This window comes from Canis lupus, chromosome 13 (assembly GCF_003254725.2).
Source record: "Canis lupus dingo isolate Sandy chromosome 13, ASM325472v2, whole genome shotgun sequence".
Taxonomy (NCBI): domain Eukaryota; kingdom Metazoa; phylum Chordata; class Mammalia; order Carnivora; family Canidae; genus Canis; species Canis lupus.
The window spans coordinates 7,506,036-7,532,351 of record NC_064255.1 but is presented as its reverse complement, the minus strand read 5'-3'; the positions used below and the strand labels follow the sequence as shown (position 1 = coordinate 7,532,351).

General features: G+C 37.0%; 1 protein-coding gene across 3 annotated transcripts in view; it reads right to left on the bottom strand.

The window, feature by feature from the left end:
- Positions 1–26,316, bottom strand: part of OXR1 (oxidation resistance 1) — a 444,691-nt gene that overhangs the window by 205,673 nt on the left and 212,702 nt on the right. For all 3 annotated transcript variants that reach the window (XM_025450868.3, XM_025450867.3, XM_025450870.3), the window contains one exon: positions 13,779–13,975. In XM_025450868.3, coding sequence (XP_025306653.1) covers positions 13,779–13,975 — 197 coding nt within the window. The remainder of the gene's footprint in view (positions 1–13,778; positions 13,976–26,316) is intronic.

Sequence of the window (26,316 nt, the reverse complement as noted above, 5' to 3'; positions counted from 1 at the left end):
CTAGTGACGCTACTGAAATTGAGCTCCTGGCTGCCCCTATTTCTGGACTACAGCTCAAAAGGTCCATGGCTTCAATGTTCATATATTGTTATGTGTTTTTGACGTTTTTCTGGCCCAGAAAGATACTCAGTTTGTTTACAAAAGAAGATACATCTTCTTAATAAAAAAGTGTCAGCTATTATTGTTTCAGGATTTAAAACCTAAAACTATAGCACTAACTGGAAAATCTTCCCTCCTCTTCATTTCCAGTTGATTACCAATTCCTCTAGATTTCTAGTTCATCTCTCTAATTCTTTCTTGTCACATTGCCTCTGCCTTACTTCAGACTCTTGTCACTCTTTATTAATATTATTCTGATCCTTTGCTTTTTATTTTTTATTATTTTAAGAGAGAGAAAGAAAGTGTGTACACATGCAAGGGGGAGGGGCAGAGGGAGAGGGAGAGACAGAATCTTAGGCAGAATCACAACTCTGAGATCATGACCTGATCTGAAATCAAAAGCCGGACACTTAACTGACTGAGCTCATCCAGGTGCCCCAATACTTTGCTTTTATTTAACATTTACTACATGCCTACTCTGTGCTAGTATCCATTAAGTAATTTTTACACATTATCTGATATAATAAACCTTATTACAAACCTAAGTGGTACAGGGTAACTTTCTCACTTCCCAAATGAAATTCAGAAGTTCAGAGAGGTTAAATGACTTGTCCAAAGTCACAGAGCTATTCAGAATGGCCAAGCTGGACCCAAACACTATAATCCTAGAGCCAAAGCTCTTAAGCAGTACAACATATTATCTATTCAGCCCATATGTCTAAAAGGTTTTTTTTTTTTTTTTTTTTGCCTCTAGGCATATATACCCCCATCACATTCTCCATATGATGCTTGAAATATCTCTCTATAAAGCAACCATATCAAAGCATTCCTCAGGCTGGACCCTTCAACAATTCCTAAAGTATCAAGATTAAGTCCAAACTCTATAGTATAGCACATGAGACCCCCATTATCTGGCCTTTTATCTTTCTCAAAACTCATTTCCAACTATTGGCACTTGTCAATGGTACTCAGTCAATCACTTATCAAGTGAACGAATAAGTATTTCTTTTTTTGAATAAAAATTCTTAAAACTGCCTGTTGAATTAAAGTTTAGATAGTCTTATATAGGGATGGAGGTGAAAAATAAATATGAGAGCATGGAGAGAAAGAATTATTATTACTTATATTTCTTTTTTTATTTCACTGCATCTTTTGTCTATACTTATCCCATCCCATTTACCCTATGTATATTTATAAGAATGTTCCTCATGTCACAAAAGATCTGTAATTTGACAAAATTATTTAAGGCAGGAAGTGAAACTCTGTAGCTCCAAATAGCATTCTGGATACCCTATTTCTTATAGTAAATATTATTCTCCTGCTTTTGCTATGTCTTGACTCACTTGAAGAAACTCAGGCTCTGAAACTACCTAATTGGAAAGGAAATTATTTTGAATGGGTCTATGGGACACTAAATAGTCATAAAGTTCAACACTCTGTGAGTACCTATAATATTTTATCTCCAATATACTAGTGATGACAATTTTTGCCTCCTATGGCTTCAAGAATCCTAAGAGGAAATCAATATCCCTTCTATCAATGTATTAAAATTTAAGCATCAAAAAAAAAGTGAAATAAAATTTAAGCATCACATAAAGTCCAAGAATCCTTGACTGCAAATGCTAGCAAACAAAAATATTATAATGCAGTAGGCAGCCTTTGTGATTTCAAAATGTAAAATCTTAAAAAAAAAAAAGAAAAGAAAAAACAGGCGCCTGGGGGGCTCAGTGGGGTGAGCATCTGACTCTTGCTTCAGCTCAAGTCATGATGGAGGGCCCTGTGTATGGCTCAATGCTCAGCTCAGTGGGGAATCGGCTTGAGGATTCTCTCTTCCTCTCCCTCTGACCCTCTCCCTGTTCGTGTTCTCTCTCTCTCTCTCTCTCTCTCTCTCTCTCTTAAATAAACAAGTCTTTAAAAATAAATTAATAATAATAATAATAATAATAATGATAAAGTCTTACTGATTCCTTTGATGATGAGCTATTTTCCATATACTGAATGTATAATGCTTTTAATATTTACAACACGTTTTTTTAAAATTAAATGCCTATCAGTTATTTCCATAAGACAAAATGTACCAGAAGACTTAAGGTCCAGTTTATGAAAGAGATTTCCCAAAGAAATGACCAAACAGCATAGAGGAAATGTGGTATTAAGGTTTGTTGACCATGATAACAGAGACAACAAGGGCTTTCTCCCCAAGGAAGTATCCACTTATTATATGAATAAGTACTAAAGACTTATTCATATGATATTTAATATTTTGAAGATACTTTAATATACATAGTAACATCAAATAGGTTAATTCATAGATAACATTACTTTAAAACTTGCTCATTGGGGCACCTGAGTGGCTCAGCTGGTAAAGCATCCAACTCTTGACTTCTGCTCAGATCATGATCTCAGGGTCCTGAGACTGAGCCCCATGTTGGGCTCCATTGCCCAGCTGGGAGTCATGTTGTCCCTCTTCCTCTGCTCTGCCCCCTGTGCACTCTCTCTCTCTCTCTCAAATAAGTAAGTAAAATCTTAAAAAAAAAAAAAAAACCAGCTCATTAATTTATCTAGTAGGTATTTTTACCTAGTAAAAACTATTTCCTAAGCCAATTTATTGAACACAATATTTTCTGTATCCTGAGCTTATGTTTCCATTACAAATCCATATAGATTTTTTTATTCATAGATTGTACTTACACAAAGGTTTTTAATCTCACAGTTTGTCCAACTGATCTCAAAGTTTGAATTAGTGAAGTTTCAAAATACCTCACTAAAAAGCATGCTTGCATGTAGATATGCACATGATTTATTGTAAATCTATTACAAATGGGCACTGAAACATCTATAATTGAATTGTTCAAAATAATCACTGTAGTCAAAGTAGTTTCAAAATGTCTGGCAGAAATAGCAATGGAAGCATTCCCCACCCCAGTTGAGCCTGGCTTTTAACTATTTTTATTCTTCTAAGTAATATTCTTTTGGTCAGACTTGTGAACATGGTCACTATTTCTTTAAGGAACATAAATCTTAACTTTTTTTTTTTGTTTTAGTATGTGAATAAATGTCTTTAGTATGGGAAGTAAAAAAAAAAAATCAAGAGATACCAAGAGAGCTTTATTTCTGAATGTGTGCAAAATCTTTAGAAGCTTTAAAAATCCATACTCTTTAAAAAAAGGAAATATTGGGGAAATTAGGACTTACTTTACTGCTCAGATTTCCATTAATTCCATCATTAAATGTTTAAAATAAAGTGGTCTTTCTTAATAATCTGTCATTTTCTTACCCTAGTCATGGTTCAGTGAAACGAAGCATTTCTACAAGTGTTGGTGGATGGAAAGGGCAAGTTTTGATGACCGGCAGTGCCAAAGGGCTTATTTTAATAGGGATTTAGCAAATTTCAAACAGGATCATGATTATTGCTGAACCATGAAACAATGTCCATTTTAATCATTCCACAATTCTAACCAGTTTTAATTAGGCTGTTTAGAAATCATTAAGTAAATTGACAGGTATAATTTGTTTTTAGTAAGTTATAAGACTATTATGCTGCAACTCAAACACCAGACTGAAAATTCATTAAAAGAAACCTCATTTAAAATGGAATGGGGGCAGCCTGGGTGGCTCAGCAGTTTAGTGCCGCCTTCAGCTCGGCTCTGGTCGTGATCCTGGGGTCTCGGGATCAAGTCCTACGTCGGGCTCCCTGGATGGAGCTTGCTTCTCCCTCTGCCTGTGTCTCTGCCTCTCTCTCTGTTGCTCATTAATAAATAAATAAAATAATAAATAAATAAATAAAATAAAATAAAATAAAATGGAATGGGAAGGCCAGTAGGGGGAGCGCTCACACCTTACCACTGCTCCTTCCTTGCAGACTTACCTTGCTAGTTCATAACTATCCTACTAACCACAGGAAGGAAGGGTTTTCTTCTCCAAGGGAACCAGCCCTGCCAACTCAGCTGACAAAAGACCACAAGGATTCAAATTCCCAGTTTCTCCAATAGCCCTCCCAACAATCCCTTTTCCTCTATAAAAGCATCCAAGAGCATCCCTCTCTTTTACTCTCTGATCTCTATGGTTTTGCCTTAGTCGGCTTGTCTTGAATTGCAGTTCTCTGCTATTCTCAAATTAACACATTTTTGGTGGTAAAATAACTGATAGTTTTTTTTTTTTTAATTTTAAGATTTTATTTATTCATGAGAGACAGAGAGAGAGAGAGAGAGAGAGAGAGAGAGGCAGAGACACAGGCAGAGGGAGAAGCAGGCTCTATGCAGGGAGCCTGATGCAGGACTCAGTCCCAGGACTCCAGGATCACATCCTGGGTGGAAGGCGGGTGCTAGACCGCTGAGCTACCCAGGATCCCCCGACAGTTTTATTTTTAAGGTGAACAGTATCAACACTGTTTGCTCAGAGAAACCTGATGTTATTGACATTTCTTAATTCGTTGATCACAGCTATGATGAAGCGGTGTTTCTTGATCCTGGGCTGATTACTTCTGACAGAGGACAATCAGAAATTAGGGCAAAAAAGAGTAAGGCAAATGTATAAAATAGTGCTACCCCAGTAAATTAGATTTGGCAACATTAGCTGGCACTACCAATCTATAGGGATAGCAAACAAATGTTTTTCTTCCTTCTGAGTACACTGACAGCTGCTTAGTGAAGTATAAAATTATACCCATGTTTAGTAAAAAAAAAAAAATTAATTTCTCTAGGAAGAAGTAAAGTTTTCACATTTATTCTAGAGTTGAAAAGGAGTTTCTGCTAGTGGGTTTTTCTAGCCTTCATGTTTTAAAGTGGGTTTTAAATGGAATAAGTTAAAAAATGACATGAAATAAAAACCCAATTAAAAACCTCTTCAATACATACACACAGACACAGACTCTCATTTACTGAATTCCTGATTCTGTTTATCCTACAAATGAACAAAATAATGAAGTTGGGCTCTCAATATCTTTAAATTCACTCACTTAATAAAAATTGCACATTCTTAGGCAATATACATAAAAAATTCAAAGAAATGGCACTCCTACACAAGCACTAGGCTTCAAAATTTGTGAAAAGCCCAGGTCCATTTAGGAAATTTCAGCTTCCATGTATCACCTCAGCAATGGAATAATTTTCCCTACATATTCTTGTGACTCAGAAAATATAAGAAGTCATCAAATTGTCAGAACAAACTTCAAAACAAAGTCATTTTTCTCAAGAACATAATTTAATTTGAACCCTGAGAGCAGTTATTCATTTTAGTTTCTGTGCTTATAGACAGTGACCTGTATGCCAAGATGGTTCTGCTGATTAAATCACAGAGACTTTCTGCTTTTACATGAAGATTCTTCTAGCTTGGAGAGAAGGTTCTGGTTCAGGGGTGACCCAGTTTCACGCTGCAGAATGTGTCGCCTCCAGCAAGATTAGTTTTTTCCATTTTTTTTCTCTCCTGTTACAGTATTTCCACTTTAGAGTTGCTCTTTTTTATTCTTATAATTAAAAAATCTGGCTTCAAAATGAGAGGCATACAAGTTATGTGATGATATTTTAAAATGCCTGGTTTACCACAATTAAAAAGCAGTTAAAGTGTGTCTTGCTTTTCTCTTTTTAGAATTTCCAAACTAGTTATTACTGATTTAATTTTGCCAATTACTCAGAAGAATTCCCAGGGAACCCCTAATTCTGTCAGCTCTCTTTTTAATATGTAAGCAGCCCAGGGTTGGTAAGATACAAATTTGTATTTAAGTGTGCTTCATTAAGATTGCAATATTGAAGGCATTCTATTCTGAAGGCAGGGCAAAAGACAAGAACATTGGATTTCAAATTTTACAATTTCACAGGCCAGTAAAATTTCAAAAGAATATTCTGGGGGACATTTCTCAACTTAATTTTGAGAAGCAGGAAGATTAAAAAAAAAATCTGACTTAAAAAGTCTACCAAACCAAAATATATACTATGCCATCATTTCACAAAAGGCAGTTTAACACAAGGAAAGAGGTAGGGAGGAAAGAAAAGGAAAAGGAAAGGCGAAAAAGGGGGAGAGAGGAAGAAGAAAAGGACAAGAGAGATAAAAATGAAACCAGGGAAGTACACTTCAGTTGAATAAATTTAATCTGTTGAAAAACTTTTATTCTTTTTTAATGGATCTGTTTCACCATCAATGGAATGGACTTACCTTGAGGAACCACTCACTGAGATCTCTGTCAACAATGTAATTTCATTTTTGTTTTGCTTCTGAGAAAAGAATGCGATCTGAAAATGTGTAGATGATAAGCTATTTACTATTAGTCACCTGTCTATGTAGATTTTCTTCCCTTGGCTTTGCCACTATTTAGGGTGTGATCATGAGTAAGTCATTCAACTTTGAGACTTAATTTTACAGAATGCTGCATGGTGGTCAGAATATATGTTCCATTTACCCTTGAAGAATGTTATAAGCAATTACTGAATTCAATGAGTATTCGTTAGTAACCTAAAAAACTGACAATGGTTATGAAATCTATTCATGTTGATCAGATTTCAGGAAAATGTGGCTGGTTACTAGGAAAATTGCAGTTGAATTCTAATACTATTCTGGCTGGAAAGAGGAGTTAGCAGAAAGTCCGTGATAAGGCTTACATAAGGACACCTTTGGGAAATTTAGCTTAGCTAGAGTGTAGGGCTGGGGTCTGAGATAAAGCTGGAGAGTAAGTAGAGGCAGAACCCGAAAGGTCTATAGAGCAACAATCCTATCTTCTGGGGAGAGTGAAGAGCCACTGCAGGGTTTTTGAAGCAGGACACAGAAGTTGACTAGATCTTCAAGGATCAAAAGATAGGAGGCTTACATCACATAAATTCCAGGTTAAGCTTCACATCCCAATGCGCAGGGATCATTTGTGCTGGTTGCTTCCTTGATACACAGCAGTGGCAACAAGCTCACTAACACTCATGGAGAACTTCCCAATTCCAGGCTTGTACGAACACTTTCTATAGATTATTTTACTTACTCCTCACAATGGCCCTCTCAGTAAAAAAGAAAAAGATGTGAAGACACTGAGCTTTGAGATTCTAAGTACCCTGTGTATGCTCATATAACTAGCAAGAGAAATGGGATTCCAACTTAGACATCAGAGTCTAGAGGCTGGGTTTCTCACCATTGATTGCTGATCACGTGAGCAAAAGGAGGAGCTTAATAAGCACATGGAATGAGTACACCATGGTCTTGCTTTCACTGATCAAAATCATTTAGGATCTTTGAGACCTGGTCTTATCATTCTCCTTCTAGGCAAACTGACTCTTGAACCATTCTAAAGAGGTAAGAGCTGTACTTTAAAAAACAAACAAAAAGCAACATATACTAAAATGTGTTCTAATCTTCATTTAATTTCAATATTCTATTCCACAGCATAATCCGCAGATCTTATTATTTCTTGGTAGAAATGAAAAACATCTAGACACTACTTCTTTAAACAATGCCAGGAAGCCTGAGGATCATTAAACTTCCCCTCAATCATTTGCTTCTTCATGCTGCAAATGTCACTTCCATTAGTCTTTTCAAAACCAAATTCTATGAAAGGAAAATAAAAAACAACCCTTTGAAAAATGTATTATGAACACATCCAATGTCCTGAAATTGAAACCATGCTAGTTGATTTCTCAGAACTGTATAGGTCATCTGACAAAATTCATCAAATAAAAATTATATAAGATCTACACATTTTACAGAGTAACTTTTCTATCACCTTTCTCTCTTAACCTGTTTTTTTTTCTTTAAATACTTATCATTTCTTGAAATGTGTTAATATCTGATTGTTTATAGTCTGACCTCCCCACTAGAATATAAGCACCTGGGTTTATTTACTCTCATATTAGCAGAACTTCAAATAAGGCCTGGCATGTAATGGGCATTCAATAAATTTTTATTGAATTTTATTGAATAAATGAATAGGTTCATAAATGAACGAACATATTTTCATATGTGGAAGAGTATGAGTTATATGTATGCCCCAAATAAACCCAGAATTCACTAAGCTAAGTGTAAGTGGAAATCACTGTGGAAAGAATGCTGCCTGATTCACCATAGGTGATGTTCTACCAAGAGAAGGTATTACAATGACATTAATACAGGTAGAATCAAAGGCAAAGACTGAGCCATGAGGGTACACAGAAGATTACAGAGGCCAACAGGCTGTCAGTTCATCTGACAAGGGGAGGACCTAACAGTGAGAGGTCTCAAATGAAGAAAAACTCCAGAGGTATTATTCAATCGGACACTTGATAGCCAAGGAGCCTCGGGATCACACCCGTTTGGAAGCCCTGCTGAGCCAGGAACCTGGGCCGGCTGTGTTCCGCCCTTGCCTTCCTTCTCTGTAAAGTTGCAGAGAGCACTTAAATAACATAAGCAATAAAGAGAGGATTTAGATACTCTAATATTGATAGATAGATAGATGATAGATAGATAGATAGATAGATAGATAGATAGATAGACAGTATTATTTGATTTATTGTTCTTCACAGCAGGTGTTCCCATCCTTCTCTGAGGAGGAATGAAGAACTAGAATGAAGCTTCCAAAGCACCTCCGTAGCCTGAACTCTGAGCCAATTTCCTCCATTCCTCCTCCACTAGCAAGGGCAAGGGTAATCCTCACAAGCCCCACTAGTACCCCTTTCTCCCACCCCCTTACCACCCTCAAAGCTTATTTAGCACTTTCTACGTACCTCACACTGTGTACTAAGTACTTGGATTACTGAGATCAACGGCCTCATTCCCCACCCACAGGAATGGAGACGTGTTAGGAGTCAGACATGCCAACATAGGAAGATAAGAGGGACAAGTAAATTCCAGATGCCAAGTGAGCTTCAAAGCAAGGAGGGCAAAAGGTGGTATAAAGGTGACTGGATCTATGGAGCCAATTAAGAGTCCCTGAGTGTCTTTATAATCTGCTCCAATTTCTCCATCTTTCAGATTCCACAGTACTTTGAGTGAGCCTCCTCTGGCCTCTGATGTTCCCCATTCACCCCCTTTCCCCCACCCCTGTCCACAATGTCATCAGGGCATCTGTCTTGTAGTCTACTCACTGGTGTGCCCATTCTCACCAGGCACTCTCTTCTCCTACCCATATGATGACCACCTTAAAGCAGGGCTCTCTGTTTTACTTTCGTTCTATTCTGATCAGTATTGCTCTACAGAGCAGGGACTGCTCAGGGGCTCATCAGCATTTGATGTTTCACTGAATGGCTCTGATTGTGAGGACATCCACTCAAGAGTTGTCCCATTTTATAACCATCAAGGGAATTGTCAGAATGGACAGACAGTAGCACCTTTTACTAATAGTCACAGAAGATGGATAAAGAGGTACAAACTCCAGTTCCAGATTCGGAAGCCAGGAACAAATATAACATGGAATTATACAGGCCCACCATACGGAGCAAGGGGGCATTTCTGGATCTTGTGTGCACTGTCTTCTTCATACCTTCATACCTCTACGCCTAATTTATAATCCTTTCAGAAGTCCCTACCCTTTGAATAATTTTCTGAATTAAAGGTATCATATAAAAAGAGTATTACAAACATCTAAGTCTACTATTTGGTTGTGTCTCGTATCTTTAAGTTGCGGCTGTGGTACTGAAGAACATAGGTTTCTTATATATGTTGTCAAACTAAAGAGGTTTTATACAGCACAGACACAAAATAAAGTAGTGACAAATTTCATTCTATTTTCATTTACCCATTAAAAATAACCCACCAATTTAATGCAATATCATCCTAGTTCTAATTAACACTTTTGTTTAAAGATAATGATTTTAAGTATTTGAAAGACTTCAAATATCTAATCTAATCCAGTGGTTTTTCAAACTGTAGTTCACAACTGATTAATGAATTATGCATTTGCTTCAGTGAGTTGAGATTGTGCTTAAAAATGAATGAGGATAGGATAAAAAATCAGAATATATAGTAAGGGAAATATTTTAAGGAAGTTTCATTGGAGCTGTGTTGGTAATTGAGTGTGTCTCTATGGGGTAAGTGACGTAAAATGTGCTAGGCACAATTTTAAGAGAGTCCCCAAATTCTTCAGCCCTCTGATGTACATGCACGCATGATCCCTGGGACTATGAATACAATAGACATTACTCTCATAATTAGGTAATGTTGACTTTCAGACAGGGTGATCATCTGAGTGGGCCTGATCTAATTACATGAGCTCTTTGAAAGCAGAGGGCTTTCTTGTCTAGATCCAGGAAATGTAGTCACAGATTTAAATGAGGATTTGAAACACAGTTTACTAGCTTGAAGATGGAGGGGACCACATGGCAAGTAAAGAGAGTGGTCTCCAAAAGCTGAGAGGTGGCCCTCACCTGACAGCCAGAAAGGAAATGGGAACTTCAATCCTACAACTGCAAGGAACTGAATTCTGCCAAGGAGAAGAATGGACCTGGAAGCATTTCTTTCCCTAGCTGATCCTCCAGATGAGAACTCAGCCCAGCTAGCACCTTGACTTTAGCCCTATAATGCACTGAGCAGAGAACCCAGCTGTGCTATGATTTCTGACCTACCTAACTGTGGGCTGATAAATGGGTGTTGTCTTAAACAGCTGCATTTGGGGGCAATTTGTTTGACAGCAACTACAAACTTACACAGTACTCTGTATGGTCAGTTATAGTAATAAAAAGAGAATATGAGAAAAAAATGCAAAAGACACTGATTTTATCTAAATCTTTCATTCTACAGATTCAAGAAAATCAAGGTCTAATAATGGTAAATAACTGTAAGATTATACAGTTAGTGACAGAAGCAGGATAGAGAAAGCTATTTCCTTATATGGACCTGATGTCATGATTACTTTCCTTTTAATAGTTATCTGAAGATTTATATATTTCAGATCAATAGAGAATAACTTTTCCTCTACTTATCCTAAATCAATGAGACATTATTCCACATCTTGTGAGATGGGTTAATTCTCCTATAAAAAACAATGAGTTTATGCTGTGTCATTTTTTTGCTTTTAGGCTTAAAATGTTTCTATTATTAGGAATAATTAAGGGCCCAAATTTATTGTCTATACAAGAAGACTATAATAAGCCTTCCCTAGAATTCATTCAACAGGAAATAGAACCTATGCATAGGTTGATGAAGAGTAATAGCCGTGAGATCAAAAGAAATTTCTAGAGTAGCTACTGCACCACTAAGCCACTAAAAGAAGGTTAAATACCTTCAAAATTTTCTAGTTTTTTTTAAATTTGAAATTCTTTAATCCCCAGAATCTTTGCTTGAATTTAAATACAGTATTTCACTTAAATACAGTACTGCTCTTTATTCCAAAATTTAAATGTAGTACTCAACTTGGCCACATGAGGGCTCCTACGTTTTTTCAATTGTGTGAACCATAAATGGAGATGTTGAAAGATACCTTTCAATGAAAGGGCACATTGGCTGGTGGATGGGTCGCCAATGTTGGCACGGTTTTCTTAAATGAGATAATTTGAGAATTGAAGTAAAAATATTATTTCACTGTATGACCCATAGAAACTCCCCTGGTGCACCTCTGTGGATACCCTTCTGAGTAATGGAAGGCTGATTCTGAAGTGTCACAAGAGATGGTTAATTTCATTTGCAGAATCTGCTATCTCTTGCTCATGGCTCCTTAACTTCTCTCAGGTTCTATCCCTTATCTATAAAAATAAAGAGCAGAACACCTACCTAACAAGCTTCACTTGTGCTTGGTATATGCATTACCAGTAAGGGGTAATTTTAATTATTGTTATTACCAACACATTAATTAAGGAATACTGAAAGACCCTTGTTTTGTGAAATAACCTTTCAATCCGGCAATTACATAACTGCTAATATTTCAGCCTTGAAAATACCTACAGGTCCAGATTAGTAGAGAGGTTATAAAAAACATTTTACCTTTACAATTCAGATATCTGTTTTAACGTAATAGATATGCCATTGGCATTGATTATGAATTAAATTGTTGTAAGTCCAATAATTAAATATTCACCAGTGGTAGGGCTACTTAAGATAACTCACAGTTCACCTCCCTACAATCCAAACTCACCATTTAGACCTCCATTTTCCAGGCTTATCTCTTTATTTATGTGGCCGAGCTTGACACTGTTTCTCTCTTTTTCTCATCTTTAAGGAATATTGAGTTTGTATGATAAACTTTATTTTCTGAAGGCAAAATACTATTTCTTCTTAGCTAGTTAATAAGTCATAAAAGCAACAGAGGTGGTGGACATGCTGAAGGATGGGAGAAGAGGACATTGGAACACAGAGAGGCAGTTATGCAAACTTTATGGGCTTTTCTAGCTGACTGATTTTTAGAAACATGCTATTGTAATTTTTAAAAATGGAAATATGTACTGTTTATACCACCTTATATCAATTTTTATTACTTGACTGTTGATATTCTCAAAGACACCATGCCTACTATCTCTTAAAAAATAAGACTTGAACATCCTTATCAGGAAAGAGGACACCAGAGAGGAGATATAGGAAGAGAACATAAAATGGCAGAAAGGGAAAGCATGGTTTTAGTCTTCATATTCTGAAATAGTACAGACCTACATGGAGGCATGTCCTCAAGCTTGACAACAAATTAACCCAAAGACATAGGAACATGACTTGACAAAGTCACACAGGAAATTGATATGAGAGTCAGAATCAGAAATCTGGTCTCCTGATTGTGATCTCTAGCTAAGAATACTAAAGTATCTGAGAAAAAATTTTCAAACATCTCATATTGGACGGTTGGGGTGGTAGATATTAAATGAAATGTGACCCCTTTGATGTAACTTTGATAAACCCATGAAGCCATAGTCTCTACTTTGAAGGCTTTTGGATATGACCAAATCTCTCTAAAATGAAATAATAAGCAAGGCCAAATCTCCATCTCCATCTTCTCCTCCTGATTTATCTCCCCTATGCAACATCCTCTACCATATATGATATATTGAGCAACTTTTGTCTCAAACAGACTTCAGACACTGAAAATTGTTATTTTTAGAAAGCAAGGCCAAAGTTATCATGGACTAACATTGGTACCTAAAAGTTGATAATTCAACTTATTTACATTAACACTCCAATCAAGAGTTAAAGTTAAAAATTACAGGATATTATTCTATCTAGGAAAAAAGGGGCATTGTGCCTGCAAGACTGTCCCACAGCTTACTACTTTCTTAGATGATGGGCTCTATGTTGGGTTCAATCCTTCCAAAGTGAAGTAACGTGCAAGGCCAATGCACACCTGTGCTGCAATCTATCCTTCCTTAGCCTCTATTTTCTTAGTGGCTTTGGTAGTTACAGGGCACATCAACCCTTGTCTTAACAACCTGACAGGATAGGTTCAGAGACTTGAGAGCCTGGGGGAAGCATGAAAATAACAAACACAAATAAACAAGAAGCGGCACTAGCTGAGGAGGGCAAAAATGAAAGTGGGAGAACATGAGCTTATACCCTGAAGAACCACATATGCATATGGCTAATTCTCCACAGGCCAGGACATGGAAGGTCCCCAACTGCTCTCTTATTTAACTTTTTGAAGGTTTTCAGTGCTCTCTTCCATCTCCATTTTCAAAACACATGAGAAAGTGACCACATCAACCGGCAGAGAGATACACGCATCCTATAAACGAGGGGGCATGTAACTACAGACCCACACATTCACAGGGCTGTTCAGACAGTCTGCACCTGTTCACATCCAGAAAATGTCTGGTGCTCACCAATGGTGTAGAACCTCTTCAGTTCACTCCTCCGAGAAGGATGCTTCTGGATATTGGTCACATTGTTCTGCTCTTCTTCAATGATGGGCGTCTTGGGTGTGGGGGGCTTACTGGCTTGTGGCGTTTGCTTTCCTGCACCAGTCAGAGGGTTGAACCCTGGAGCGGTAATATCCACTGACTGGGACTTTTTCTTCAACCTACAGGTAAAGAACACCACATGCTGTGATCACTCACTCAAGAGAAACTTGTTTCAACTTTATCTCCATCATGATTTTTTTCAACAACTAAGCTAATATTTGGCCCTGAAATAAAATAAGGTTTATTCAGAAATTATTGACCTTCCCTTTAGGATTTTAAATTCTTCAAATATTTATGAAACTAGTTGAGGAAAAAAAATCTTCAGCCTAATCATTTTAAAAGATTTTGTTAAAAGGTATTAGAATGTAAGGTGATAAAGGACTTTTATATTTCTAATAGCAAGCTAAAATGTGCTCAAAGATAATGCATTTGGCTACTGCTTTTAGTTCCAAAAGGAGTATTTTTAATGCTATAGTAAAACACTAGTTAGAAATAAATAATTGCAACCCAAAAAAGGATAATGAAACAATTATTTGGATAACTAGAGGCTGTCAGTGCTTTTCTGTTTAATCTATAATAGCATCTTAGCTATAAAAATTATAGAGTTCACATTATTTCTCCATTCTCATGTATCGCTCACTTCTGCATTTTAGAGAGCTGACATCAGAACATGGAAAGCAAAAAACTATCCATAAAACATTTTCCCCACTCATGCACAGAGAATGTTTCCCTTGGTGTAAAAATTACTGATAAATGACATGAGATACAGTCAAATATTTCAAGCTACACAACTTTACATTTGTAATCATAAGTGAACCTTAAGCCCAGCCTACTCTTGGCTGGTGGAATTTGCAGAAGCTAACACTAGGTGTCATTTTTCAAGTCTAGATTTTCCATAGAAAACAAGTTGGCACTTTTCTTTTTTATTTATTTATTCCTGAGAGACAGAGAGAGAGAGAGAGAGAGGCAGAGACACCGTCAGAAGGAGAAGCAGGCTCCATGCAGGGAGCCCGACGTGGGACTCGATCCCGGGTCTCCAGGATCAGGCCCTGGGCTGAAGGCGGCGCTAAACCGCTGAGCCACCCGGGCTGGCGGCACTTTTCTTTATTAGTTATGGTAATCACACTTGAACATCTGCAATTTTCTAAAAGTTTCAAATATCTTTATACCTCCAGACTTCGTTTAGGCTTTCTAGTACATTCTTCTATACTCTGCCCCACTGTCAGGTCCTGCTCATGTTTCTAGACTCAGCTTAAAAATGGCCTCCTCTGACACTACACATAGCATAGTGTTTTAAGAACACTGACGTGGGAATAAGAAAATCTAGGCGCAAACACCATATCTATCACGCAAGCTTTGAAACCTTAGACATGTTACTTAATGTTTGAAGACAGCAAATCAGCAAGACAATGATAATGTAAAGTTCCTGTCACCCAATTATTTTTAGTTTATAGGGATCCGTCAGCCAAAGGATAAAAATTAACACTTTCAAGAAATCACAACCACAGCTTGATATAGATTGATAATGAATGAGGAGAAAGAAGTAGAACTTAAACTATAGAAATTTAAACTATAGAAATACTGTTATCTAACCATTAAAATTATTTTTGTTATATTTTTCATTAATGTTTGTATAAATCTGTTGTCTTATAAATAATACATATATTGAAAAAAACAAAGCCTCCTTCTTCTGGGAAGCTTCCCATGACATGGACCTTGGTGGTCTCACATCATTCAACAGAGGGGGTTATTCACAATTAACTCTCAATAAGCTTCTATTAAATTGAATTTACTAAAGTAAAGCCTTTTTTATTTTATTTTTTAAAAAAGATTTTATTTATTTGAGAGAGAAAGAGAGTGCACACAAGTTAAGGGGAGGAGCAGAGGGAGAGGGAGAAGCAGACTCCACACCAAAGGGAGCCAGATATGGAGCTGGATCCCAACACCCTGAGATCATGACCTGAGCTTACCTGACTGAGCCCCAGGCACCATAGCAAAGACTCTTATAAAGGAATAAATGTATCAAAGAGTCAAAGATTCATTAATGAAAGCAATGTTTACTAAATTTTAGCAATCTCACCATCACACATATGATTTCTGCCATACCCATATGTCACCTACCTAATAGTCAAGAAAATCGAACTGGTTTATTCAGATTGCCAACAAATATGTTAAAAAGTGCTCAACAGCAGTCATGAGAAACACATGACCAAATTGCACTCATAGCACACTCATTAGAATGGCTTCAATGTGAAAGATACGATATTAACTGCAGTGATAAGAAGCAATTGGAATTCACCAACAGCTGATGGGGGGCATGTAAACTGGTACAACCTTTGGACAAATGTCTGGCAGTACCTGCTTAGCTGAAGGCATGATTTTTTTTACTCACTAATTCTATTCCTAGGATATATCCTACACAATATGTTTACCCAGAGACACAGTCAAGAATATTCATAGAGGCACTATTTGTAATACCTAATATCAAACACAACTCAAATGCCTAATAACAGCAGAAAGGGGTAAATGAATTGTGATAGTATCTGTAAAATGAAACCTTATACAGCAATGGAAATGAAGGAGCTACAATTATTTTGCAACGGCATGGGTGGTTTTCACAAAAATGATGCTGGGCAAAAAAAGCCCAGTACCAAAGAACACATACTGTATGATTAATATAGAGTTCAAATAGAAGCAAAACCACTTCTGATATTAAAAATGTGGGTAGGATAACTATTGGGAATTATTACACTGATGAAGACATGAAGAGGTTTGTGGGATTTTAGCAATATATTTTTTTTTCCTGATCTGAGTTCTGAATACCGGGATGTATTTACATTCGTTGTGAAAATCTAATACATGATTTTTCAGGTTTTCTGAGTATATGTGATATTATCCATATGAAATTGACCAACTTTTTAACTTATTCGTTTACAATGAAGATTAAAGATTATATGTGGTTATTGAATGGCAATTCGCCATAAAAAGTGACAGTAAAAAGAAATAGAATGATAATATTGGCCTTTAGCCTCCCAAAGATGACCTAAGTAGAGTGAATCTGAAGAAGGATCCTTTCCTTCTTTAAAAGCGTTTTAAAAGAATCACTCTGGCTGCTTTGCTGAAGTATCTCAAAGTTAAGCAAACTACATGCAATGTCCTTCTGAGAGTAGCTAGCAACAATCACCTAGTGGACCACATAGATGAGGAGATGTGGATTCACGCTGCACAGGGCTATCTACTTTTTTTTAATGCCTTGGTCTTCCCAATAACACCATTCTTCTCCTAGTTGGAGTTTGTAGGCTGCAGCTAAACGCTATAGTTGTACTACAGGCAACTACGAAAGGCATCAAAATTAATGAGTAAGTTAAGAAATAAGTTGCAGGTCACTGAGGCAACAAAGTTAATTTGTCCCAACACGGCTTCCCAGAAAAGCACACTTAGATGCACTAAGACTTAGATTACACTGGAAATATCACACTGAACCCTGTAAACTCTATGAAATCACCAATATTTGACAATTTTTCACCTACAAAAATGTCAATTTTCTGGGGTAAAATAGATAAAAGAAGATGAAGAGGTACAAACTTCTAGATATAAATAAGCCATGGGGGTGAAAAATACACCCTACAGAATATAGTCAATAGCATTGTAATCATGTTTTATGGTGACAGATGGTAACTATACTTATCATGATGAACACTGGGTAATGTACAGAATTACCTAAAACTAATACAACATTGTACATCATTTATACTATAAAAAAATTCTTCAATGCCAAGTTTCTATAGCTCATCCCATAAATTTTATTTCAAAATTAAATTTGAATTTTGCTCTGAAGCAAGCTTTTTGGGGGAGGAGCTCAGGGGAGTCAAAATTTAAGGGCAAGGTGCTAATTTTTACAAAAGGAAAGCTAGTTACTCTCTAGTTCCCAAAAAAAGATTATTTTCAAAATCTAAGTGTGACAAATTTTACCTCAAATTCATAGAGACTATTTTTTATCACCAGAAACTGTTTCAGAATTGAGACATTAAAGTCTCATAATACAGCCTATCAACAGTGACAGCTTATATTTGAGACAGTGCTAGATACACAACTGATGAAGTTCTATGTCACTTAAAATGTCTAAGTGTCCCACAAGTTCTTTTCATTAGCCTCTTTGGAATGAGCAAAGGAGGTAGTTTTGGGGTCCAAAGGCCAAAGGCAAGCAGAAAATAGCCCTGTAATATGTTTCCTGTTCCTTCTGCCCTTCTTTACCAGATAGTCTTCCCAATTAATACTTGAAGGGTGTCGTGTTTTCACTGCTGTTGCTGGAGTCTGGAACATTGCAAGTAGCTTTGCTGGCTTACTTAAGAAAAGATGTTTTTGCATGTTTTTAGAAAGCAGAACTGTGTGGGTAACTGAATTATCCCTTTAAAGATTCTAAAAATGACTACTATGATTGGCAAGGAAACGTGCAAACTGTTACCTTCAATTTCCAAATTTCATGAAGGGAAGTCTTTCTCAATTTTTAAACAATGTTCTTAATTAAACATGTTAAACAAAGGCAAATTGTATAATGGAATATGTAGGTGTACATGGGATAAAATATTCATTGATATTAAACATTACAAATAGAGACAAAAACCATCTCTTAATAGGCACCACTGTGCCTTTGCATTTCCAAAGGAAAATGAGTGCTGAGATCTTGGATGGAGAAAAGGAAATGAGTTAAAAGGAGCCATTCCTTCTGGCATTGCTTCACTAGGCAGACTATCTAGCATTTCATAATCTTTGCCCTTTCTTGTTCCTCTGTGTTTAAGCAGAAAAGAACTACTCCTTCTCTTCTCCACATGTATTCCAACACCTTTTTTCAGCATGGTAACAATGTTAGCATGGACAGTTTTCTGAGATTCCGTTTTCTCATCTATAAAATGGGAATAAGACAAAATACACCCAGAAAGTTCTGTGGATTAAGTAAACACCCTCCACCAAAGTGCTAGCATAGCACCTACACAGGATGTTCCCAATTGATGTACATTTTACTCTCTTTGTGAAAGGATGTAAGGGAGGACATAATTCTGTTCTTCCAACTTCCAAGGGATACTGTGGAAATTAGAACAGCTTCTTGGGATCCTTTGCTGTTACACTAGTTCAGGGGCTGTAGGGGAGTCTCCCTTATTCAGCAACATGGATTTGGGAGAAGGAGCAGAGGATAAAGGTTAAGCTACATGGGAGTCCTCTGTGTGGTATACAATGTGGTGTCTCTCCTGTGAGGGTCCCTAAATCTTTTGGAAAACAACTGAATCCATTGAATAGTTCACCAGTGCATCTATTTTTAAAATCTGTGTGAGCTGACTTAAAACAGCAAACTCATAAGCAGAGGTGAAGACCAGAGAACTATGAGAAGGACAAAAACTTGAAAGGAAGTATGAGGAAGGCTTTGACATTCTTATTCCATAAAAATAGGATTCATGCCAATTTCAACTAGCTCTCCAAGGAGCAAGGGAAGCCCTGCAGGCCAATGATGAAGTGTGGTCACAGGAACTAGAGAAAAAAATAAGTGGCAGAAAACTTCCAATACCAACCAATTTAAATGGGATTACCCTCATAGGAATCAACTAAATTTTATTCTTACATGATTTATTTCTACTTTACCAGAAACATGAGAAATCTTCCACGTATTTTCCAAATCACTGAGTAGAAAGCATACACCTTTTGGCTTAAATTATTTAATGGACACCCCAAAGCTCAGGGCTTGGATCAACAATGACTGAATGTGGTTTTATAAGGCCAACCTTAGAGGACTGCTCCCAAAGTTCTGGGTCAATTCTCTATTTCAGTAGCTTTGCCCATGGAGGCACCTTCTCTAAGCTTCTTTCCTTTAGCTCTTTATTACTATTGTCTATTACTTGCCATACTCTTTTGGTCATTCCTTTCCTTTTTCTCTCACATTGTAGAGTTGTAGGGTTTTCATCTACTATCACTAGCCTTCTATCACCTTTAAGTCATAGCCAAGCAGTGCTTGTCATCTTTCTTTGTCTGCCATGCTCTGCAACTCATAATAGTTTTGTTAGTTTATCTAAAATACTACTTAAGCTTAAACTATATCCTGCTGTGATTTAAATGCATAAGGAAAAAAATGGTTTCATTTAGTTTGCATTCTACCCTGGAATTACATCTTCCATCAAATGGAATTCAAACTGTGCCTTTATTAGAACTAACTGGATATGTTTCTGAGTTCTGTAGCTATCTGAAAAAAATGAATGTTCTACTATACACCTGGTAAAGTCTTAGTATGCCCTGGAGTATGGTGGCAACAGTTGAGAAAATCTACTATAGTATAATGAGAGTATTCCCTTGATCAGAGGAATTTGAAGTGGTATAACAACAGAATATAAATGCCGTATTTGCATAGATTTGACTCTGCGCTTCCAGAAATAGCAGAGTGGTTAAGACTATGGAAATGGGGCCGGGTTCACTGGATTTAAATCCTTAATCTGGGATGCCGGGGGGGGGGGGGGGGCGCTCAGTGGTTGAGCATCTGCCTTTGATTCAGGGTGTGATCCTGGAGTCTTGGGATCGAGTCCCGCATCAGACTCCCTGCATGGAGCTTGCTTCTCCTCCCTCTGCCTCTCTCAGTATCTCTCACAAATAAATAAATAAAATCTTTAAAATAAATAAATAAGTAAATCCCTAATCTGATATGCTAGCTTGTAACCTTGGGCAATTTTCTTAACCTCTCCTTGCCTTGGCCCTCTCATATGTAAAATGGAGGTATTAATAACACCTGTGTCATAAAATTGGCATAAGGATTATGTTATTAACATTTATAAAAACACTTAAAATACTTAGTATGTAGTGACTATTACTTTAAACAAAAATACAAGCAAACATAGTCAATGAGCATTTATAATATACAGGGCACAGGCCCCATATACATTATTTCATTTACTGATCACAATGAACCTATAAGGTAGTATCATATTGGACTTTCTAGACCTCTTATTTACTTACCCATAATGGTGCTATTCATGCTATCTGCCCATTTTACCCACAAGAGTTATTGTGGGCATAAAATGTGTTAACTTACATGAAAGCACTTAGAAAAATCCCAGAAATCCACAGGGCCAGTACTAGCTATACAAATTCATTCGTTGCCACATTAATTTGTTGTATACTAACAAAATGTGCATGTATACATATATACACGGATGTATGTAAATGGCTGTGCCCCTAAACCCAACATTTTGTAGTCCTTTCCAGTAATTTCCAGCAAGAAGACCATCTGTGGTTTGCACAACTCATTACTGTTAGCAAAGCTGTCTCCTTGCTTCTTAAAAGAGCTAGTGTAAGGATATTTTTTAAAGTAGTAAAGCTGCTGAGAATGCAGATTTTTCCAAGTTGGATACTGTGGCTGCTGCAAAAATCTCAAGTCACTCAGAGCTTTTGAGAGCAAATGCCTAAAAAAATTTCACATTTCAAAATTAAGGCCTTTTGTTACCCCTCCGGTATAGTCTGACTAAAAATCAGCAGCTAAAAACAGACCACACAATCAGCAAAAAACCAAGCATATTCAGAAGTCCACTGGAAAAAATGACAGACTGGATATCTACGCATTAAAACAAAAAATGAATCCATTAAGATATAGACTATGCCAATCACAGTCTGCTTTATAATTGTTGTGCCCATAAGATAAAGACATGTTTCTAGCCTTGCATGCATCCTAAGAAATTTCCAAATTTTCCATTTGGAAATACAGAGAACAGGAAATTCAAGATTTAAGCCACAAGTGCAATGATATATAGGAATGATTTGCTATTAATTCTATTGCTAAATGCAATTGAATTCAACTCTGTGAAGGGCAAGACCAGTGTATATAACATGAGTTACATAGAAGCATACGTGAATTCGTTGCTATTATGCCTAATTTTATGTTAAAAATACTAGAAATAAAACCCCAAATCAATCTGTCTCTCCTCAGTTTAATAACCTAACATATAAGGTGAACATTTCTTATTGATCTTTCAGGAAAAAGACATCCAAATCCTCCAAATTTGTCAACTGGTTTATTTATATCCCGACATTTACACCAGCCATGAGATGAGAGGTATGAAAGAAGCACTTTTTATTAGAAGTCCTTACTACCAGATTAACTTATTTCCTACATTCACAGAAATTCTAGTCTGTTCATCAGTTTATTTCTAGGATTTAGCACGGCTCTTGGCATATAGTAGGCAATAAGTAAATAGAATATTGAATGAACGAATGGTCTCATCGTGCAGAAAAAAAGACCACAAGAAATAATACAAAAACAAGCAAGTTCACATATGAAAATCTATGAAAATAAACAAAGACTTTGGACAGTTTGGGAGAGATACAATGATCAATTTAATATATTCATTTAACATAGCCTTCTTCCCACCCCACTATTTTTTTGAATGTGTTTTTGAATATAGTAAAAGAAAATAAGTTTCAAAATCTCCATTATCAATACTATGACCAATGTGAACAATATTTAAATTCTTTATTCACTAAATCCAGTCTTGTAATTTGTAAGGAAACACTCTGTACTTTAATAAATTGATATCCTTACACAAAACTTTTTAGTGGTGGCATTAAAATGGTAGGGAAAAATGGTGGCATTTAGGAGAGAAAGGAGCAAGGACTCTGGAATCAAAGGAATGGGTTCAAGTTCAGGATCTACTGATCTTAAGCAACCTAAAGATGTAACATTAGAAATATCTACTTAATATTTTTGGAGCACTCATCTAGAATTTTGTATATTATTTTTCTACTATGAATTTTCAAAGCACTAAGTTAATAACAGTAACATTTTCACCAGTTTCCCCTTCCATGTACTTTCCAATTATACCACTATCTTACAAGCATTCACCTTGAAATTACACAAATTTCCAATTTATTTCAGTTTTTGCCTTGGAACTTCAAAGCCTTTCAACTGGAAAATCCTGAAAGTACAAACATATTATGCAAATCCAAAGATTAGGGCTTGAAGGATTGGGAAATCAAATTCTAGTAAATGTTAAATAGTCCTCTACAATAACTCACAGAGATGAAATTTAATTTTATTACCTTTGATGAAATGATTTTGTAACATGCTATTGCCACACTGAATGCATTCTGTTTATTCATTTTAGGAAGAAGAAATCAGAATAAACAAGACTATCTTAAGACTAAGGCTTCTATCCAACATTGCTGATTAAAGGAATCTAATTTTCAACAAGGCCTATTACAGACTATCCGTATAAAACATAAGGACTAGTTGATTAAAATGTAGTTTTGCTTACGTACAACATAAGGCAACCTTGAACTTAATCAAGATAGCTTCTGTAGGTAATGATACTCTGGGCCAAAGCCCAATGGTTTATAGTTAAAATGCCAATGCAGTACAACAATCTCCCATCTTAATTTCCCCAAATGAAGACATGAGAATCAGGAAATGAATATATAGAAAAATGCAGATTTTGTGTTTACATACTAATTCCAGGATCTTGATGGAAAACATCACTCTGGTTAATCCATTGCTTCAACTCTCTCTCTCTCTCTCTCTTTTTTTTTTTTTTTAAGATTTATTTATTTATTTTAGGGGGAGTGGAGGAGAGCATGACTGAGTGCATGGTGGGTAGGGGCAGAGGGAGAATGAATCTTTAGCAGACTCTGCACTGATCATGGAACCCCAGCAATGCTGGGGTGGATGCTTAAGTGACTGCGCCACCCAGAGACCCTCTTTACGTCTCTAAATTAGATCATCCTCTGGTATATATATAAAAATCCATAAGTCATCATAAATGTTTTCAATTGGAAATGATGCTTTATAGTTTTTTTTAATTTTTTTTAAATTTTTATTTATTTATGATAGTCACACACAGAGAGAGAGAGGCAGAGACATAGGCAGAGGGAGAAGCAGGCTCCATGCACTGGGAGCCCGACGTGGGATTCGATCCCAGGTCTCCAGGATTGCGCCTGGGCCAAAGGCAGGCGCTAAACCGCTGCGCCACCCAGGGTTCCCTGCTTTATGGTTTTTAAATGTAAGATTGCATTGTTGATTGTATTATTGATTGCAAATGATTTTTTTGGAAACTGCCCTATTTAGATTCTGATCAGCCACCCTGGATAGGAGGACATGCCATGTGCTCTTCCTCAATTTGAAAATCACTGGGGTATCTGTTATAGGTTTCTTCTGTTCAGATAATAGTAATTTAATTCATGAAGGCTAAGTAGGGCCCTCAGTACAATGGAGTTTCTTCAGATAAACATATTATATAATATTTAAAATTACATTAAAGAAATCACTGTCCTCTTCCCAATGGCAAGTCAGTAAACCTACATTTATCTTTCCCCACTATTTCCTGTTACAGAAATGATTGTGGTCCTTTTCCTTTTAAAGCCTATCTCCCCACATGTTCTCTGATTCCACCTATATCCTCTCTCTATATTTGAGGCTTTAATGTACTAACCACTTTCTTCCTTCTGTGAATCTTGAACCAACTGAGGAACAGGTACAGGTGTCAGGGACCCCATCACAAGTGGGCAGCTTGGAGAAGCAATGCCCTGGTGAGGCTGACAGGGCAGCAGGACTTTAGAGAATACAACAGGCATCAGGTCCCAAAGAGAGGAGGCAGAGGAAACTGGGCCACAGTCTGAGACGTCATTCTTCCTTTGGGGTTGGCGTGGGTATAGACAGTCAAAGCTCTCTTTTAAATCGTTCAGATAATAAGGAAATGTCTTTTTTGCTGCCCAAAGGAAGGGAGAAGATGTTCCTCCTAGGTCACTTTCTCAAGGCTTTACTCCCCGGTTACCTGCTTCCCATTCTGGTCATTGATCTTGCACCCTCTTTGCTAAATCCTTCCCACCAGCATTTAACCAGGGGCTAATAGCTCCTGTTCCTTCAAGTCCTTTTCTTTCTAAAGCTACCATCTCATTTCTTACCTTCTCTGCTCCCCTTTACAGCACTCAGCATCATCTCCCATTCACTGTGCGACGCTCTCTGCTTTGCACCCACCACTTTCAGAAAATGACACGTGTAGGTATGCAGTCACTTCATGGGTTCAAATTCGAAGTGACTTTTTGGTTTTCATTTCTTGTAACCTTTTAGTTGTGGGATATATTTGCAGAGGTGGATGGCACAGAGGTTAAGGACATGGATTCAAGTTAGAATGCCTGGCTCTCAAACACGGCTCCTTAATATAGAATCTTGCACAAACTACTTTAATCTCTCTCTAAAATGGGTAAAGTAGGTTTAATAACAATACTTATCTCAAAGGGTTTTTAAAAGGATAATATAACACTATCCATATAAATATTCAGTGTGATGCATTCTGGTACATATACATACTCAAGTCTTTTTTTTTTTACAGTCCCTCTATCTTGGAACATTCTTGCTTAGATTTCCTGATACACAATTCTTCTAATATTCCTTTTTCACTATTCCTTGAAGAGTCTCTTTTATCCCCCTATTCAATCCTAAATTTTGTGTTATCCAGGCCTGAGTTGGACCACCCTCTGCTCTATCTTCACAATCTGCCTAGGTATTCTCATCCATTCCCTTGAAGTGAAATATTTATATAATGAAAACTCTGCATTTTTAAAATTTATTTGAAAGAGAGAGAGAGCGAGCAAACATGAGCAAGAGTGGGGTGGGGGGAAGGGAAAAGGGAAATGGAGAAGCAGACTCCCCTCTGAGCAAGAAGCCCAATGTGGGGACTCTGAGACCTTAACCCAGGCTGAAGGCAGATGCTTAATTAACCAACTGAGCTACTGAGGCACCCCTGAAAATTCCCATATTTTTACCTCCAGCCCAAACCTTCCTCGGAACTGCAAACTTAAATACATAGCTACCTTCTTGGCATTAGCCATTACCTGTGGCACATCTTAAAATTAACATGTCCCTAAATGAATTTTCGATTCCTAAACTCACCCCAACTTTTCTTCTCACCTTCTCTATCTCTGTAAGTGGCACCACCCTCCATGCAGTCCCTTAAGCTAGAAACTCAGAAATTATAGTTGATCCCTTGCTTTGCAACACTCTCCAGTTCCAAATCATCGTCAAGTTCTCTTTATTCTGCCTTCAAGTTCTATATTGAATCTCTCCACTTCTCTCCATCTCCACTACCACCACTTCAGTCATCCCCCTTCTGGGTTCCTGCCAAAGCCTCCATTTTGGTCTCCTAGTAAGACTTTCCTCTCCCACTACCTATTCTTACAGCAGCCAGAACAAGCATTTTTAAGCATAACAGAAATAGATCTTTTTCCTTCATATAATTGAATGGCTTCCCACTGAGGCTGGATAAATTTCTTAGCTTCTTTCTATGGCCCATCGGGTCCCACATATGTCTAAATCCTATTTCACTTTGGGCTAGTCTATTTCTTGCTCATTCATGCTCTCATCATTCTGGTATCCTTCAAGGTTCCCAAACATGTCAAGCTTCTTCCATTCTCACTACCCTTGCACATGTTATTCCCT